Consider the following 18759-nt stretch of genomic DNA (forward strand, 5'->3'; position numbering starts at 1 on the left):
TAATAAATAAATAATTTATAACTTGTCACCTAAAACTAAGTAATCTTTGGGGTTATAAGATTTTTTGTATATACAAATATATGTAAAAATGAGATCTAAATCTTTTCAGCATAACAACAAAAGCTCTTGAAAATTCCATCTGCCCACATTAAGAGGGAGAAACTGGGCACAGTTTCACAGAAAAGAATAAAATGCGTTTAATCATTACATGTTTCCTGTCTTCTGACAGATGATGCCTCCTGTTTCCTCAGAATGTCACATTCTAAAGCACAGGGCTTAGTGAAAACTTGGAAGATATTAAGGCAATGCTGTTAATCAAACAGAAAAAGCAATTTCAACTTATATTTCAAATAAACTAGATAATCACGCCAGACATTCCATCTATAATAGAAACAAAGGCACAATCTTCACCACTTTCATCACACCCACATCCTTTAAAAAAAAATATCCAAACTCTACTCTTATTTCAGCTTTGGCCTCTCATCTAAGAGTTGTCTATAATGGGTCTAAGTTACGCTAGCTGTTTTATGTGCTGTGAACATCTGCAAACAGTAATGTCTAACCAGGAATATTTCACAATGTCTTCAGAATATTTATCTGTTGCTAACACCGCTTACTTGCTAGGGTACTAGTCTTGAGCAAGTGAACTAGAAGTTAAAGTTGCTCCCCACCAACCCCTTGTGCCCTTCCATCTTTCCTCAGTGAGCTGAACTCCCCAAACAAGTAGTGCCTCTAGTATACAAAGGAGGAAAAAAAAAATGTATTTAAGTCTAAATGATTGTGTAGCAACAAAACATCTCCTACATTTGTAGCTACCCCAGTGTCTTAATTCCTGCTTTGCAGGACAATTGCACATGCACAAAGCAAATCATTCTGAGCCTGTGTAACAAGCACTCATTCATCCTGCCAGTAACACACGCTACCATTAAAAGATCTAACACAGCTATATCCCTGAGCCTAAGTCAATTCAAACATACACAGACATGTTATCTACTGAGAATAATTTACATAGTCAGCTGACCATGAGCTTCTCTACACAGCAAATCTTACCAGATGGCAGTTTTGTGGCAGTACAAGAAATTACCCTTTCTAATCATGCTAGAAATGATTCACCTGCCATCACGCTCCCCATCAAGTTAACGACAGTAACATTTTCACCACTTACTAAGAAGTTCATGACAATACAGCCCTTGACATTAATGCTCCACGATTTTCAGTGGCCATTTATGAACTTAAAGGTGGCTTTCAATGAGTAACCCACTTAGTGATCTATCTTCTACTTACTTGAAATAATACCTTCCTTTCTTCAATCATACCAACAGACTTTCAGAGGTTTACTTGACAGGGGAAAACACCCTACAAAAGGTCACTGTGTGACCTTGCACTGTGCCCCAATTAAAGCATTCCTGTTCAGCCTTGGCCTCACCACTGCTACTGCCCCTCTCTCAAATATCTCTAATAATTTTGTCCAAATCTGCACGTCTGAGTAACATCATCTTCTTTAGAGCAGGTTTGAAAGGAAATAAAATGTACTAGAAGGAAGTATCAAGTACCTGGACTCTTTTAAAAGAAACACTGGGGGTTTACTGCTAAGGACACTGGAACAAGAAGTAAAAAGATTAAAATCCCCAAACCTACGCATCTGTATTTAAACAAAAAGTGGCCAACAGCTGAGGCCCTACACATGCTGCTGCTGTCATTTTTCCTTTGCAGAGTACAAATAACTCCCAATACGATGGGTAGCTTTTCCAGAGCACAATAGACAATGCTTCATGGTCCTGCTGCACTCTCAGCAATGATCTGGTTAGTCCATTAATCTGTTTCCAGTGGCCACAATAATGCCCTGTAACAAGACCACCCACAGAAGCATACAATTTGTACAGGTTTGCAATCCTTGGGGTTTTTTCTTTTCTCCTCAGAAGGGGGACAGAAGAAAAACAAAATAATCAGAGTGATCACTTGAAGCAAGAACATGGATACAAAGGGTGGGACTGGCAAGGGCCAGGGTTGGAAGAAGGGATCGCTGAGACACTATACGTTTAAGCAGGTTCCAGGCCTGTTACTAAAAAAAAAATGAGGAGATATGGCTGTTAAACAAGCTGCTAAACATTTCTATGAAGTGCTGGCCACCTACAAAACATTTTAAATCAGGTAACCTCTTCTGGAAAACTGGAGACCCAGCACTTTGCAGGATTGGATCCAAGAGATGGAAAAAAAGCATGGAAAAAGGAATGGAGCAGGGAAAAAGAGACAGCAAACCCAAGAATCAGAATGGGAAAATTAAATAAACATCAGGATTTAAATACTATCCTTAAGGCAAGGAAGGCCTGATACAGAAACTCAGAACGGGCAAGCAAAAACTGCACTGATGGTTGTTAGAATCACTTTACACAAAGTTTTAAATCTTTGCCACAAGCAAGTTAACCAAAGGCATATCTATTTTAAGCAGTGAAAAGCAGCACAGAGATTCTTGGACTGGTGAATCCATGCATACCAGGTGGCAGAGCTATGCAAACACTCCGGTCCAGAGCAGTAGAGCTGCAGTGCATCAGTGCTGTACCTGAACAAACAAGCTCTCCCACAGCAGTTCAGGCAGCAGCAGTGCCCTGCAGCCCACCTGAGCAGGCATCCCTGCCCAGTTCTGCACCATGATGTGTAACACAGGTGGCACTAGCTGGGGAACTTCTCCACCCTGCTGTTTTGCACAATCCAGAAAAACCAAACAGCTAGTTCTCACTGACTCAGAAGTCCCTGAACCTTTCAGATACTGCTGCCACAGAAACAATTAAAATAGCAGCACTGGCATCATTCTACAGAGCTCCACAGGGCTCTGATGGAGCCTCACACAACCACGAAGCAGTAAGGATGCAGCTGAGCCTACAAGGAGCAGCCAGTGTTGCACATACCCAGTGGTAGTGCAGTTAGTTAGGCAGGCAAAAAATGGGCAGAACATCAATGGGAAACTTCCCCACAAGCTTCGAGCTTTTAAAATGCAGCTGCCTGGAGTTTATTCTGTTTGCTTAGACTGGAGCAGGACTAAACTCCATTGCTGGTCACTGTCAAAGCCATACAGAACCGTTTTCAAAGTCTGCATTAAAATAGTGCCAACTAAGTGTCCTGGTTTCAGCTGGGATGGACTTAATTATCTTCTTAGGAGCTAGTGCGGTGCTGTGTTTTGGCTTTGATGTGAGACATTTCAGTTCCTCAAGCCTTGCTAGCAAAAAGGCTGGAGTGGCACAAGGAATTGGGAGGGGATACAACCAGGACAGCTGACTCGAACTAGCTGAAGAGGTATTCCATGCTATGGGACATCATGCCTGGTATATATACCTGGAGGGTTGGCCAGAGTGGACAAGTCATGTCTGGGGGACTGGCTGGGCATTGGTCAGCACGTGATGAGCAGTTGCACCATGCACCATGTGCTCCTTTCTTCCTTTCCCTCTGGATTTTATTCTTTCCCTTCCCCTTTTCATTATAACTGTTATTGTCATCATTGCTATTATTGTTCTTTCAATAAATACAAATTATTCTACTTTCATTATTAAATTGTTCTTATCTCAGCCCCCGAGTTCTACATTCTAACTTTCCTCTCCATCCCTCTGGGTGAGAGGGGAGTAAGTGAGCATCTGTGTGGTACTTAATTACCAGCTGGGGTTAAACCATGGCACCAACCAACCCACAAAAATCCACAACAAATTAACTTTTTGCTCAAGTCAGCAACATTCGTATGATGACTCTTACTGGTCTGCTCCGATTTATTTATTTATTAAATTTTATGCTGACCGCATATTATTCTTGCGTATCATGAATCCATAATATCCAAATACAGCAGTGGATCCCAATTGCTAATTGCTAAGATACCTGTTAGCAGGAAGGGATGCACCTTGGCAGATCTGACTGGCCACTTTAGTAAATATTTGCCTTACTCTAACTGAATAGTATGGAGAGAACAAAAAGCTAATTTTGATGCTGATGATCTCACGTGTTTGAACACAGGTATTGAGAATTATAAATCATTGAACAGACTACTATGAGAAACAGGCCACGTGCTGAGATCACGTATCTGCTCCTTCAGTGACAATTTGGCTGAAGACACAGGATTTTACCAAACCACTGAAACTGGAGACCCATACTGATATTGCTGTACTTTCCCTCTTCGTTTTTTGAAATTCTGCAAAAAGGAGTGCTATGTCCTATCTATATAACTGATTAACTCAAGCAACAATCATGAATCACTTTGAGATCAGAAATGTGTTTTAAATGCAAAATAATATTTACAAGACAGTAGCTTTCAGGCACCCAGCCACATGCAGTTCTCAGCTAAGCAAATCAGTATTGGCTCACAGGACAAGTGTTTCATTAACATTTCAAAAACAGACTAGGTTGTGGGTTTTTTTCAGAAATTATCCTTTGATATCAGGTAGCTATGCAAATGTTTGATCAAGTAAGCAGTTTTAACATTTTCATCATGCCATTCTGGATATGCATCTACAGCATCAACTCATTTAGAGAAGCCTCAACAGAAGCAGTTCCTGCCATCCTTACAGTTATCCCTGCTATGGAAGTGAACTTCAAATTACAATTGCTGTATGAGAATTGTTCTGGAAATGTTTTTCACAAAACACAGAGAAAATATAGATAAAAGTATTAAAAAAAATGAAAGAGGGCTGTGACAGAAACTGCCAGAAATTGCTTTTAATAGATGCTTTTAAAGCCCGATAGAGTTATGTGAGTTTGCCAAAATTACTGTTTTCTCTGCAGCATGCAGATAAGTCTACAGCTCCCCACATAAGTGCTGCTCCTTAAAAGTAACAGATGGAGAAGGGACAGCTATGGCAAGCACAATTTTTTATGGAATATGTAAAGTCCTGAAGCATCTTTAAAGGAGTGTATAATGCAGAGTTTCTCTGACGCTTTCCTTGGACGCCTTCACTTCCCTAAAGTCAATCCTCTATCTAATGGCCCACACACACTAGAAATTTCCCTAAATTACAGTTTTGCTAATGCTTCTAATTTCTTTATTTTTTGCCAGTCAGGAAACCAGGGTTTCATGTGTGGTTTCATATGTTGAAACATGACTTAACATGAATCTTCATGTCAGCTATTGGTAGCTCAGTGCAGCACTTGCAGAAAGACAGAAGATGAAGCAAATGGAAAGGAAAAACCCCTGTATGTCTGTCCTCCAGGATCTGTGGGGAGGGGAAGATGCTTTGATTTTTTCTTATAAATTAACACCCTGCAAAACGAATTCCAGTGTTTCACAGGTGGCTACTACAGTATCTATAAAGTTTTTGCACTGGATCTAGGTAACAAAATATAAAGGAATGCCTTTTTAGAATTGGACCAAAACAAACTATCCCTGTGTCCCTAAGCCACAGAAGCCCTGGAAGGTCATCAATATAGCAGGCATGCTGAAAAGTCTGAGGTGTGGTGGGGCTACTATGCCATGAACAGCCAAACAGGGACTTGAATGAGTTCTCTGTAAAGTTTCAAGAGAAGCAATAAAGCAGATCCCACACTGAATTCTAGGCAGGAAATAACATTAGAAGAACACACTGAGTGAAGTGATGGAGGACTGGTTTAGCTTTTCATTCCATTAGAACACTGCTTTCTTCTCAGGGAAGAGGAAAATTCACCCTAAACTGGGTGTTCATGTCCTATGAAATAGGACATTTCCTTACAATACAAAACACATCGGGTGTTAAGGAAGGAAAACTCAGTCTAGTACAGATATCTATGGCTCCCAATAAAGTGCTCGCCAAGACCCTGCACACATTAAAGTGAAAACAGCAGGGGAAAAAAGTCTTTTCCTTCTTCCCAAGGATACAAAGTATTTACTAATTTTGCCTTTGTGAAATTCACACAGCATGTACTGCTCTTTCATGTAGCATTTTAAAAAATATTTTTAAAATGTTATGTCCTCACACACAAGTCATCTTTCACAGCCATGTTGTTCAGGGAACAATAGCTCTATATGCCTGCTGCCCACAGAACAGGTAATGTTCCTCTGACTGGGAGAGCTCACTTAGACTACAACATACCTGTAAGTACTGTCAGCAGCCACAAAACCTTTGGCTACTTGAGGTTAATGTAAATGTAAAAGCAACCAGTTTTTATAAATCATGAGTGGGAATATCCAGCAGCTTTAAAGGCAGATTTAGATCAGATGGGTAAGTGGTCACAAGTGGTGTTCCCCAGGGCTCAGTATTGGGACCAGTACTGTTTAACATCTTTACCGATGATCTGGACGAGGGGATCGAGTGTACCATCAGTAAGTTTGGTGACAACACCAAGTTGGGCAGGAGTGTTGATCTGCTTGAGAGAAGGAAGGCTCTGCAGAGGGATCTGGACAGGCTGGACCAATGAGCTGAGACCAACTGTATGAGGTTCAACAAGGAGAAGTGCCAGGTCCTGCACCTGGGTCACACCAACCCCATGCAATACTGCAGGCTTAGGGAAGAGTGGCTGGAAAGCTGCCTGGCAGAACAGGACCTGGGGGTGCTGGCTGGTGACCAGCTGAATGTGAGCCAGCAGTGTGCCCAGGTGGCTAAGGCAACCAACAGCATCCCAGCTTGCATCCAAAATAATGTGGCCAACAGAACAGGACCAGAGTAGGGATGGTCCCCCTGTACTCAGCACCAATGAGGCTGCACCTCAAATCCTGTGTTTGGTGCTGGGTCCCTCACTGCAAGGGGGATGCTGAGGGGCTGCAGCGTGTCTGGGGATGGGCAGGGGACTGGGGAAGGGGCTGAGGCACAAGGCTGATGGGGGGCGGCTGGAGGAGCTGAGGGTGCTCAGCCGGGATGGGGGGTGGGGGGCGGCTCGGGGGGCCTGACTGCTCCCCACAGCTGCCTGACAGGGGCTGTGAGGGGGGGTCGGTCTCTGCTCCCAGGGAACAAGCGACAGGACAAGAGGGAACGGCCCCAGGCTGCGCCAGGGCAGGTTTAGGCTGGATATCGGGAAAAATGTCTTCAGGGAAAGGGTGGCCCGGCACAGGCACAGGCTGCCCGGGGAGGGGGCGGCGTCACCACCCGGGGGGGTTTAACACACACACAGATGCGGCGCCTGGGGCCATGGTCAGCGGTGGGCTCGCTGGGCTCACAGCTCCTTCCCAACCTGTGTGATGTTGTGATTCTAAGAATAGTCCAAAATACATTTCCCCTTTTTAGCATGCTGAATTATCATTTACTTCAATAAACAAGCTATTGTAGATCCCCTCTATAACTTAAATATCTGAAGAAAATCATTCAGCATTCAACATTGCTCATAAAAAAACAATTTAGGAAATACTGTATAAATACACTAGTGTCTCCTGGCCATGCCCATGCATTATTCCTTCTTTGCACTAACAACTGTGTGTCTTTAGTTTGGGTCACGTCTACGCATGTCACTGACATCATTTATTATTGCTAATCTGGTCAATTCTACTTTTTGTCAACAACTGATGCAAATGAAAACCAGCAGTTTCTTTAAAACTTTTGCCAAAATTTTTGCAACCACAATCTCCTATTCTTCATTACTAAAATGGTAACAAGTGAGCAATCTTTAAGCAATGCTACCCCAACAAAAATAATTTAATTTCTTTCCAATGACAATACCAGATATATTTTTTTTTAAAAGCTATGTTCTCAGTGAAAGATTTCAATGAAAAAAAATCCAAGTAAGACTTTGCTATAACTTTTTGTTCCACATTCCTAGCAATAACATCAATCAAGTTATAAGAGAAAACTGAGCAGCTAACCATTACTTTGAGAACCTCTTGTGTTGACAACACCTGAATGAAAAAAAGACAACCAATTTTCAGATTGCCTGTTGCATTTGCACATCCGGCACTTAGAAGAATAAAAATATTCTCATTTTACTCAGGGGAAAAAAGAAACGTTAAGAAACCTTAATGATACCATGTGAACAAAAGCAACCTTCCAGAGAAGAATCTGCCTTCATCTTGGATGACCTTGTTAAAATGTACCAGCATCAAACTCTTTGCATAACAAACCTCACAGGGCATCTAAAGCATACAGATTCCTAGGAAATGGGAGGTAGACATTGGCATATTTTCTGTGCAAGTTATTATAAGTAACGTTTTAAGAACCAACTTACTCAACAGCTATTTCTTTCTGAGCACAGCTTTCTTTTCATTAAAAAAAGTTTCAACTGACTTTTCAATACATAGCTTGTGTTTTACTTCTATAAGTCAACAATCTTTGGCTACATTTTACACTACTGGTTATAAGATGCTTAATTTAGAATTTAAATTAATTCAGCAGTGTTATTCTTAATTTAGTGTTTTAAAGTGCAGCAACAGCAACTTACTTAAGTCTAACCAAGAAAAGTTCCTGGCCGCAACTTTAACTTCCATGTTTAATTAAGGGAAGTTATTCCTTAAGTCTTCCAACTAATTAAGCCACTACTCCAGTGGGATTATATGTCTGTACAACAGCAATGAATTCTGCCCAGACTTAACTGCTCATTTCCCACACATATGCCAGAGTATTAGTGTACTGAGAGGCTACGTGCGGAGGCACCCAGGAAATTCACTTTAATATTTTAGCTCTGTTTACTGCTGTTATAGATACTATGAAGGAACTCAGTATGCTTATCAAAGTGCAGGCTGCAGTTACCACAAATATGAAGCAATACACTTTGACATGAGAATATTCTTGGATAACAGAGCATATTACCATTTAACAATAACAACTTTCACAACAGTAACTAGGTGGCCAGTTAGTTCCAGACAAGCAGTTACAAAGGCAGGTAAACAGGTACAGGTGGCATTTTCTTCACAGTTCTCAACACGCTAGGCAAAGAAGCTTATCATTATCCCATTCTACAACTGGAAGACTGAGATAATTAAAGTGACTTCCAGAGAGTCCTTTAGGAATCATCAACAGTGCCAGAAATAAAATCTTGAACCCTACTGCAGGGTCTGTCTGCAATGTAGTAACTTTTCAGTCCCCTGTGAGCCTGCGTCTGAACCAGCCTAAGCAGTTTGAAAGTTCTCTTTGTTGATAGTTTCTCTACATTGGAAAAAATTGTCTATGCGGAAAGCAATTGTTTTCAATAACAAAAAGGATTTTTTCTTTTTAATCAGAAATCTGATATAATCAGGTATGGATTAGCTGTGAACTGTTTTCTGGAATCTAAGATCACATTTTTTATGCCCTTAAGTGATGCAGCAGTTCACAGATATGACACCTTGTCACTGATGCACATACAAGAAGGGATAGCAAACTCCACTTTTACACAGATACTATTACTGTGAATACTTGAATGATGTATCATCACTTGAATGATGAGTGAGCTTTAAAACTACAAAGGAGAAAAATTAGCAACCTCTGTGAGAGCAAAAATGCAACAATCTGACACTGGGTCATTGTCATATGTAGGCATTAATGGGTATTTTCTTTTATAAATTATTTGAAGACACCTAATGACATTGTTTCCATTTTTAGGAACGCTTGAGCACATTCAATGTCCTAATCACATTCTTTTTAAGATGACTTCATTATTTCTAATTATTTTTTTTTAAGAAAAAAAGTTTTTTTAAAAAAAAGCCAACAACATGACCTTGTGTCTCAACCAGGCATAAGGCCAACTCTTTATCAGCTTTTAGACAAGCATCCCTTATGAAAGAGACACTTTTTGTTCTTTGGATATTGTGATTCCAACTGATTTTTGAGATTCCATTGATTGTTTGCACATGACCATTTGCTCAACATTGTCTATCCCTTCTCTGCAACTGAAATGTCAGCATTAATTACTGCGTGGTGTGAAGTGACTTGTATGGTAGCCATCTCAGGGGGATTCTGCTTCTGGCAGTGGTGTCTCACCTTCTCCTTCAGCCTTTCTGCTCCTTTCTGCCTGCAAAAGTAGTCTGGCCAAAAAATAACTTGTCAGAACAAAAAAAGAGCTTTATTTTCAGACAGATGAGTTCTCTGGGTTGATTCACCACATGATAGAACATTTGTGCTGACATAATGGAGGATGTAGGAAACTGTGGTTAGAGCTATGTCAATTTCTTGCAGTGGCCAGAGCTTAGTCTCAAAGAGACAGTGAAAACAGAGCTTCTGAAAATTAACTGGACTGAAAAGAGAGCAGGAGAGGAGGAGGCTCAGACAGACACAAATGAGAGCTCTTTGACAACCTGTTATACTGGTTGGGTTTGTATCCTCTATATACAGCAGTATCCTTACTAGACTATCTCAGATGGGAGTCACTAAGATAAAATCGGCAGTTTGCACAGCTCTTTTACCACATAAATAACGCACAAAATGAGTACAGAGGAGCAGCAACATGCTCCTCAATACAATACTAACATATGGGAGAATAAAAAGAAAGGTTCCTGCCTTTTTTAGATTTTCCTGTCTACACTGACTCAGCCCTAACAGAAACATCTGCTTGTGCTTAACGTCACTAATTCTGTACATGTCATTAAAACACATTTCAGAAGATGCTTTGCAGTAATTGCCCTTTACCGCTGTAAGGATCCCTCAGGTGCAAATTGCTTCTTTTGTGGCAACAGCTTCAAAGGAACTAAACTTTGTGGTAATAAGAACAGCTAAGCCAGATGCAATGATAAAAATTCACAGGTTTTTTAGTGCAACTTTATCCACACAAAGCATTTCTGCTGGCATGGATATGTGCTTCAGAAACCACATCACTTAACAGCTAGGCCTGTGGGAATCTGTAGGGTAATCCCCATCCTTAAGGAGAAGCACTTCTTAATCTTTTTTGCAAGATCAGGCCATCACCTTCTGAACAGTGATTGTATTACATCTGCACTGTGCACAGTGCTGAGCAAAAAACGGTGGGTGATTATCCTTAAAGAGTCTTCATGGCAGACTACAGTACAGAGAAAGTAGCAGTAACACGCATACACATGTGAGTAGTTCTGTGGTGTATGAAGAAACTGCTTAATGAAACTGTGCTGATACACTTTTGGCCCTGATGGTCACAAAGTAGGAAAGACTCATTAATGCCACAGAACATCTGATACACGTAGGATCACATAACAGGCTTACAGCAGATGAAGTAGGATTTTTCTAAAATCATGTTTTGGCTAGCCTATGCAGTTTCTTTTTTTTCACTTCTTCCTTGACCTTGCACAAAAACCTATTAATCCAATTTCATCTTGTCTGTAAATGTCATGGATGTTTCTCTTTCCCTGACATCTCACACCTGTTTCTGCACCTAACTCTGATACTTATAATCTAAAAAGCAGCAGTCTAATTTTAGAAAAACAATAATTCAAATGCAATTTTGAATAAAAAACATAATCTGATTCAGTTCAAAGGAAAGATAATTTTTTTCAGGTACAGTAAAAGGTAAAGAATTCTGACTAATAATACCATTACTGAACATAAAAGTGCTGTACGACAATCAAAGAAGAATTAGTGTGGCTTTCTGTCCATTCAAAATATTTTTAAAAAGGCTACACAGAGCAGGACCTTACACACCAAGCTGAGCTATTTGATAGATTACCTGGTCCTTTATTTTATACTGCTAAGACTGGATGTTGCCTTGAATTTATTTTAGGAATATGAATACTATATTATTAACGTAACAATATACAATTATGCAATATAACTGCTTCCCAGGCAAAATGCAAAATACTTATCACCAGTGGTGAACAAACTCCACAATGGGACCTGAAATACTTATCTGGTCAAGCACTCTTCTTGTGTTCAACTTCATAATTATATAATTAGAGCAGGCAAGGTTATTGTATCATGTTAACTTATTTCAGAAAACATTGCATCACTTTAAAGCAGCTAAGAACATAGCATTACAGAAACCTTAACGTTAGCCTCTTATAAAAACTACACTATCACTAAAAGGTTCACCCCGTTTATTAAAAAAGTTTTGCAGTTCTCCTGCTCCCAGCTATTTTAAGTTCCTGTGACAAGTACGATGCACGGAATTTTCACAACATCTTGAATGTTTTGCCTGTAGAAACAGCTTTTACAAGGACAATGGCATGAAGCGCTGTAACTGTGACCAACCTGTTTCGCAACCTGCAGCAGGGTCACAGAGTACTGCCAGAGTCCCTATGTCATATCTGCTGGCTATTGACAAACGGTACGCGTCAGATGGTAACAGACAGCAGAGAATGTTAATTCAAAGCACTGGAGAACATTAGTCATGCTGGATGGCCACAGTAAATTCTGCCAACATATTCAAGATACAGGCAATATATCTTGATTTTCTGGATTCCCTTCTTCCTCCCACCTTTCAGGAAGCACACACCCACAGTCACACTTCAAAAGTATTGAAAAGGAGCAGTGTTAGGCACCCAGATTAAGCAAATTCATGTTGCTTCAACACAAAAAATATAAGAAACAGAGTTAAACAAAAAGAGAAAGTTTGTAAGCCTTACTCCACAAACTTCTGCTAACAGCACCTGTGCCGCTATATGCTTCACCATCACTGAAGCGTTCATCATCAGAGTGTTTAAAGGCTGTACAACATATAAATAGGTTTAAGAAAAGGAATACCCTGTATTCATCCTGTAGAAGGAGGGAGACATACTAGGCTTTGTGGATTTAAAGGCGGTTAAATGGTATTTCAAAAGGTTGGTAGAAAATTCAACAGTGAACATAAGGCTATAAGCAATTTAAAAAAGCATCATAATAATTACACAAGTAATTGAATGTTTTCCAAACAGAGAAAATGTAGCAAAAACATGCCCGAGAGATATAATTTCACTGATCATGATGCAGCAGAAAATAATTTCTTTTAAATCACATTTGTTTGCTTTCACTTGCAGCTTTGCAAACATTAAAAAAAGTAGCAGTATCTGGAGCCTAAACATCGTATTTTCTCAAAAGCAACTCATTTATCAGCATAAATCCCATTTCAAAAAAATAAAATAAAATACAAGCAGTTTAGAACACAAATGTCATTAACTTCCAGTGCCATTTAGGACTACAAGTGCATTTGTGTTCTTTGTAAAAGAAAAAAGCCTAACCCTGTAACCTGTGTTCCTAAATACCTAGGACTTTTTAAAATTAGTCACTCTACAAATTATTTGCATCAAATAATAATAACTGTAAAATGGCATATGTAAGATACAGTGATACTAATTAACAGTGCCAACAATAAAAAGGAACTTAGAAAGTTTTTTGAAACGTGTATATTTACCTGATGCCATTGTGATTAAAATTTGTAAGGCAATTGTGCCCTTTTACAAAGGGATGTTTTTAAGCTGTTTCCTTAATTCTGTGCTGTATAAAACCACAGTACTTTATCAGTCCCTCCAGAAGTTCACAGAAATTGTCTTAGGACTTAGCTAAGAGGTACAACTCTTGCCTGTACATACAATACACACCGAAACCAAAGTGCCAAACTTATTAACAAGTGGTTACTTTATGTCATGCCATACGTATCTGTGATTTGTGTGTGCCAAAAGCTCCCTCAAGGGAGCAGTCTCCTCACCTTCTACCTTATGCATCTTCTTACACAAATGTTTTCAGTTAGGCAGAACTCCTAGATATATGCATCTGAAATAGAAGGCACTGATCCAAAAAATCTACTGCTCAAATTCCTCTTTATGGGAGGGTCAAACCCAGCTTTGGGACAGCTCTATATTTAAATTTTAAAATCTGAAGTCAGGAAATGTTCTTATTTGTTGATTTGGTTCAGCTAAGCTTTTTATGAAGAAAGATCCAAGGGTCCAGGATTTTGATTTCGGTCAACTTTTGGCATCTTTATTCTAATGCCATAATGACTATGTCATTTTTAAAAGGCCATTACACAGAACTTCATTTCAAGCACTGCAAAATAAAGAGTCAAAGTACCTCAGCAGTTATCTTGAGCCTGTATTAGAGGTTACACAAGCAACATGGAATAGGAACTTAGCAAAGTTGCTCACCTTCTTCATCTGAAACATCCAGCACCTCAGTCATTGTCTCAGGTACATTTAGCTTGTGCTTTTCCGTTACAGTCTGCAAAGACAGTAACATCAATCCTCAAATTAAACATCAAAAGAAGCAGCAAGGTTTACAGCAAGATATTTTCAACAGCAACAGCAGTGGGATCTGCTGAGATATTTTAGAACATGTTTCCCCTTCCCCTAACTTTATTTTTCATCTTTACTCCAGAAGCTCCTATCCTCAGTGCTGTATAAGGTAACATTTATTCTGGCAGAAAAGTTAAAAAAAAAAAAAAAAAAAAAAAGAGTTAGAGGAATAAGAAAAGAAAGCTCTCAGCAAATGTATTTATAAATGGTGCATGTAGAACAATTCAGCTCAATATTTCCAACATGATTTTAAAATGAATTAGGTAATGTCTACAGAAGAGTTTCAGAAAGTTGTATGTGGCATATGGAAATTATTAAATCGTAAAGCATTTGGAAATGAAGTTATGAATGATGTGCAATTTTTAAACTAAAAAAAGATGTGAAAGGTTTACACAGATCACTTGAAACATTTCTCCCCCCCAAAAAAAAGAAGTGATTACACTGCATATTAATATATCTTTCTCATAAATATGTATACTCCCCAAAATCACATATAAACTTGGGGGGGGGGGGGGGGAAGTTATTTGAACATTCCGATATATTCTATGCACCAAAAAGCTAAAAATGCTGTGATACAAGGCAAGTATGGACTGAGGACTGCTGGGAGGACACTGTTTAACTGTGAGAGCACAGAGCATGAGAACACTGGAAGATTATTTTTTTTAATGTGATTTTTAACTGCATTAATGACTTCCAGAATGAAACTGAAGATGTTAAGGGGTGCTGAATCAAGAATGGGGACATCCTTTTAGCATCAAAATAACATACTGGAGAAGGAGAGGAAGAACATAATGAGAGAAACTACAGGAAGTGCAAGGTGTGAAAAAGTTGCCTGCAGCAAACTCCTCATTGTGTTATGATATAGGACACAAAACATCAAGGACTTAAAAAAGAGCAGTCATCAGAACAGCGTTAGTCACAACAGAAAAGTATTTCCCTGGCTCCACCCAGATCTGCAGCCAGTCAGCTGAACTGGGAGCTGTGGAGGGGGTTGTCCACACATCTCCCTTTAAGGTATGTAGGAGCAGATGTGCCCCTTTGGCACAGAGAGCAATGTCAGGGGCCACGTCTTGTGAAACTCCCGCTGAGGTAGTGCTTCACTCCCTACTGTGAGTGGTACCTATCAAGCATAAATTACCATAACATGCAGAAGTAGTGGAAGAGCATACAATCTGAGGGATCGTTAATGTCAGCCAAATCCCAAGTACCTTATGCAACACGCTTTTGGGAAAATGCCCACTGATATCAAACAGTGAAGTAAACAGCAGTTTTTGTTGCGCTAACCTTACTAGGTATTTCCCAATTCTGTTTTATACTTCTCTGCTTCTAACAAACTGTTAAAGACAGCGTTCTCGAGTATCATAACATACTGCACGTCTATAGGAAAGTTACCAATAGTGTAATTACTTTGGAAAATTGGTTTTAAGAATCTGCTTTACATTTTTGAAGTATATTTAACTGTGACAGCAGTTTTCAATTCACCCTCCTGAGGTGCAAGGAAAGAACAATAACCTTTGCTTCAAATGGCAATCCCAGTTAGGCCTCCTAAATTCACTCATACCCATGATTCAAGACAATTAATTATTTCTGCTGCAGTGTTTTTCATAACACACGATCTGTGTTGAAAATTAATTTATATTCACCAAAGGCCTCCACCAATATGTCTGACTTTTTTCCCATGGCTCTCCTCAGATACAAATGCCAGGCAGCAGCAGGGTGACAAAGCCAGCAATGACAGATGGGGAGGATGCTATCGTCCAGGTGGTGTGGACCTTGTTTCTTCAAGAGTACAGCAGTAAGTTAACAAATAGATTGCAAATTAAAAATAAAAAATCACTGACAATGGGCTAAAGAAAGAAACCCAGGTGAAGGGGCTGTATATTTTTCAAGTGAAGTGGAAAGCACTGTGTGTGAATATGAGTTTACTAGCATTGTAATTGGCATTGCAACTATATCTACACAAAGTGTACTGCAAATTCTCTATTGCCAGTTCATTTGTTCCCCATGTAAAATAGCTGAAAAATCAGGGGGAAAAAAAAAAGGCAAGAGGAGGTGACCAGCTAAGGGAAAGAAAGGGTCTGCCTAGGAGTCACAAATGCTAGATTTTGTATGTCTGCTGTACGACCAAAATTTATTTAAGAAAAGTTTGTTCCCAACCTTAGCTTATGTACAAAATCCATTTGCTTAGAAGAACACAGAAGTGAACGGACACTACAATACTCCAGTCCACAAGCTACAGGTATACAGGAACACTGTATACAGTCTTTCCATTAACTTAGATCTGCAGACCCTAGTAACTAAGGTTTATTTATCATAATTTTTTTAATTAATTTTGTTTTTACAGGCCCTTATATAATAACAATCGGGTCTCTGACTAAGGCTCTTAGACATTATTATTTATTTACAGAGAAGTAAGGATACTTTATTTACTTCCTGATTTTCCCTTCAGTCAGAGAAAATTATTCTATAATTTAACGATTGAAACAAAGTTTGGAAAACAGAATCAAGAGAGAACATGTGTGTGCATGCACGTGTGTGTGTTTTGGAAGGAAAAGAAAGCTGTAATGCTATCTCTAGAACACTGAACTCCACTATTAATTCTACATCAATTCCCAACAGAAGTTGTAAATTCATGGTTTTAGATGACCTTTTAATTTAATGCTAGATTTTTTTAAAATTGATAGGCACATTAGAAACGTTAAATGCTCTTAACATTTTAAATCTGTATCTAGCCCCATGAATGACCCACTATGAAAATTTCTCAAAGTATATTTCTCAAAATCCCTACTGTTTAGGGCCACTGAGAATTCAATGATGTACTTCAAGCTTCTGTATTTAACACCTTCACTGTAAGGCCAGATTTCCATCTGGTGGGTATACAATTCAGGTATATGAACCTATATGTACATTCAGCGATTATGGGCAACTTCAAAGCTCCTCATATATTCATTTGTCCACAGGAAGACTATATCTGTTTGTATAAATACCCCAAAACTTAATTGCATAGCAAACATTTGAAAGTCTAGCTTATTCTGATTTACTTCCTGTTCACCTCTAATCCTTGAGTAAGTGCACTTTATGCCCTCTATTGCTTTATATTCATGTGGCTCCACTAATAATAATGCTAATGCAAGTAAGAGGAAAATTTGTTCGAAGTTAGACCAAAGGCTTTGGCACTGGAGATCTTTTCCTCATCTCAAATGCCAGTGACTTGAATATCAATAAAGCATCAGCCTGTCTAACATCCGCCATGCATCACTCAGCTACAACCTCAGAGAATGAAGTAGCTATGGTGACAGCACCTTTTTTTTCAGTGCTAAATGCTGTGTTCTGGTTTGGCAACACCAACCTCACCATCTGGAGAACTTTATTGCAGGGAGTGCCTGTAATTTATCCCTCCTTTTTAGGACTTTTTCTAAATTATGTTTAATCTACATTCCTCACCATGAACAGCACCACCAGAGGTTTATATTCTGTATATCCCTAAGGTACAAGAATCCGACAAATTCATAGCTGAAAAATCTGCTGAGCTTATCGCGAGTTCCCACCTGACTTTTAAAAGCAGTGCTTTGTACACAGACACAGTTCAAGATTTCAGATTTCTCTTACATGCAAGCATTAGAGGTCAACTATGCAAGTAAGGTTCGGTATTTGATTCAGTCCTAAACTCCAAGCATCTGGTATCTGGTAGAAAAATCCATTACCCTCAAAGTTTAAAGAAACATTTATCCAAAGTAAATAACTCACAGGTGCCTTTTCATAGTGTAATCCCTGTTATTACAAAGCATCTAATACTTACATATGACAAGGTACAAAGCTCCAGAGTGCAACACAATGTATGATAGGAAGAAGTTACAACTTATATCAGGGCACAAATGGGAAAAGTGTGCCAGGACACAGCACAGAGAACAGCAAAGGTATCGTTTCAGGCTAATAAATATACTTCTGAAAAGAGCTACAGTTTGTCAAAAAAAATTTTACCTAGGTTTCTTTTTTCTAAATCTCTGGAGATATATATATATATATATGTTTATGCATGTACAAGTGTGATGCACTATATAATTAAACAAGAACACAAAATAAATCGCAACAAAAACATACAATCTTTATTAAGAGACTTCTGGAATTATGCTTGTCCAAACCTGACTCAGTCTGATCTTTGCAGGTCATTAATAAATTATGGCTCGCTCTATTTGTAACCTTATGCCGTGTTACTTTTATTTCATCTTCCTTGGTTAATATCTGTGAGACCTGCTGTCAGCATGTGACAAAATAAAAATTATTTTCCCATTTTTTTCACAAGAGACTTTGGATTCCTTCCCTTCCCCTAACCCTCTCCCTGACCGAGTAGTGGCATCTTGAAAGCAATCTGTGGATTTTTATGCCTCTGAGCTTCTAAATGACATCCAGGTCAGACAGGTTTTCTAGACTGCTAATTCTTCTTGCATTAAAAAAAAAAAAAACAACCAAAAATACCACCCACTCCCCAAAAAAAAGCAAAACCAAACATAACCTTACAACAGTGTTACACAAGATAAAATGCAGTAATGGAAATTTAAATTAACACTAATTTCTTAAACGATGCACTATTTCTAATGTTCTCTCTTCCTACCTGCTAAAAGACTTGTAGATAGGAGGTAAAAGTCCAAGAGAACAAACCCTTACCCTCCCAGAGTGTCAGAATATATGTTTTCTCTGGCTTAAAGCAACAGTACCACCTTGCTGACGTTCAGCAAATACTA

The 18759-nt window shown here is 39.1% G+C and overlaps 1 protein-coding gene across 40 annotated transcripts in view; it reads right to left on the reverse strand.

Annotated features, from left to right (window-relative positions):
* The window catches only part of ANK2 (ankyrin 2), a 382411-nt gene that overhangs the window by 70849 nt on the left and 292803 nt on the right, over nucleotides 1-18759 (reverse strand). For all 40 annotated transcript variants that reach the window (XM_055711495.1, XM_055711514.1, XM_055711508.1 and 37 more), the window contains one exon: nucleotides 13871-13943. In XM_055711495.1, the coding sequence (XP_055567470.1) occupies nucleotides 13871-13943 (73 nt within the window). The remainder of the gene's footprint in view (nucleotides 1-13870; nucleotides 13944-18759) is intronic.

This window comes from Falco cherrug, chromosome 1 (assembly GCF_023634085.1).
Source record: "Falco cherrug isolate bFalChe1 chromosome 1, bFalChe1.pri, whole genome shotgun sequence".
NCBI classification, from domain to species: domain Eukaryota; kingdom Metazoa; phylum Chordata; class Aves; order Falconiformes; family Falconidae; genus Falco; species Falco cherrug.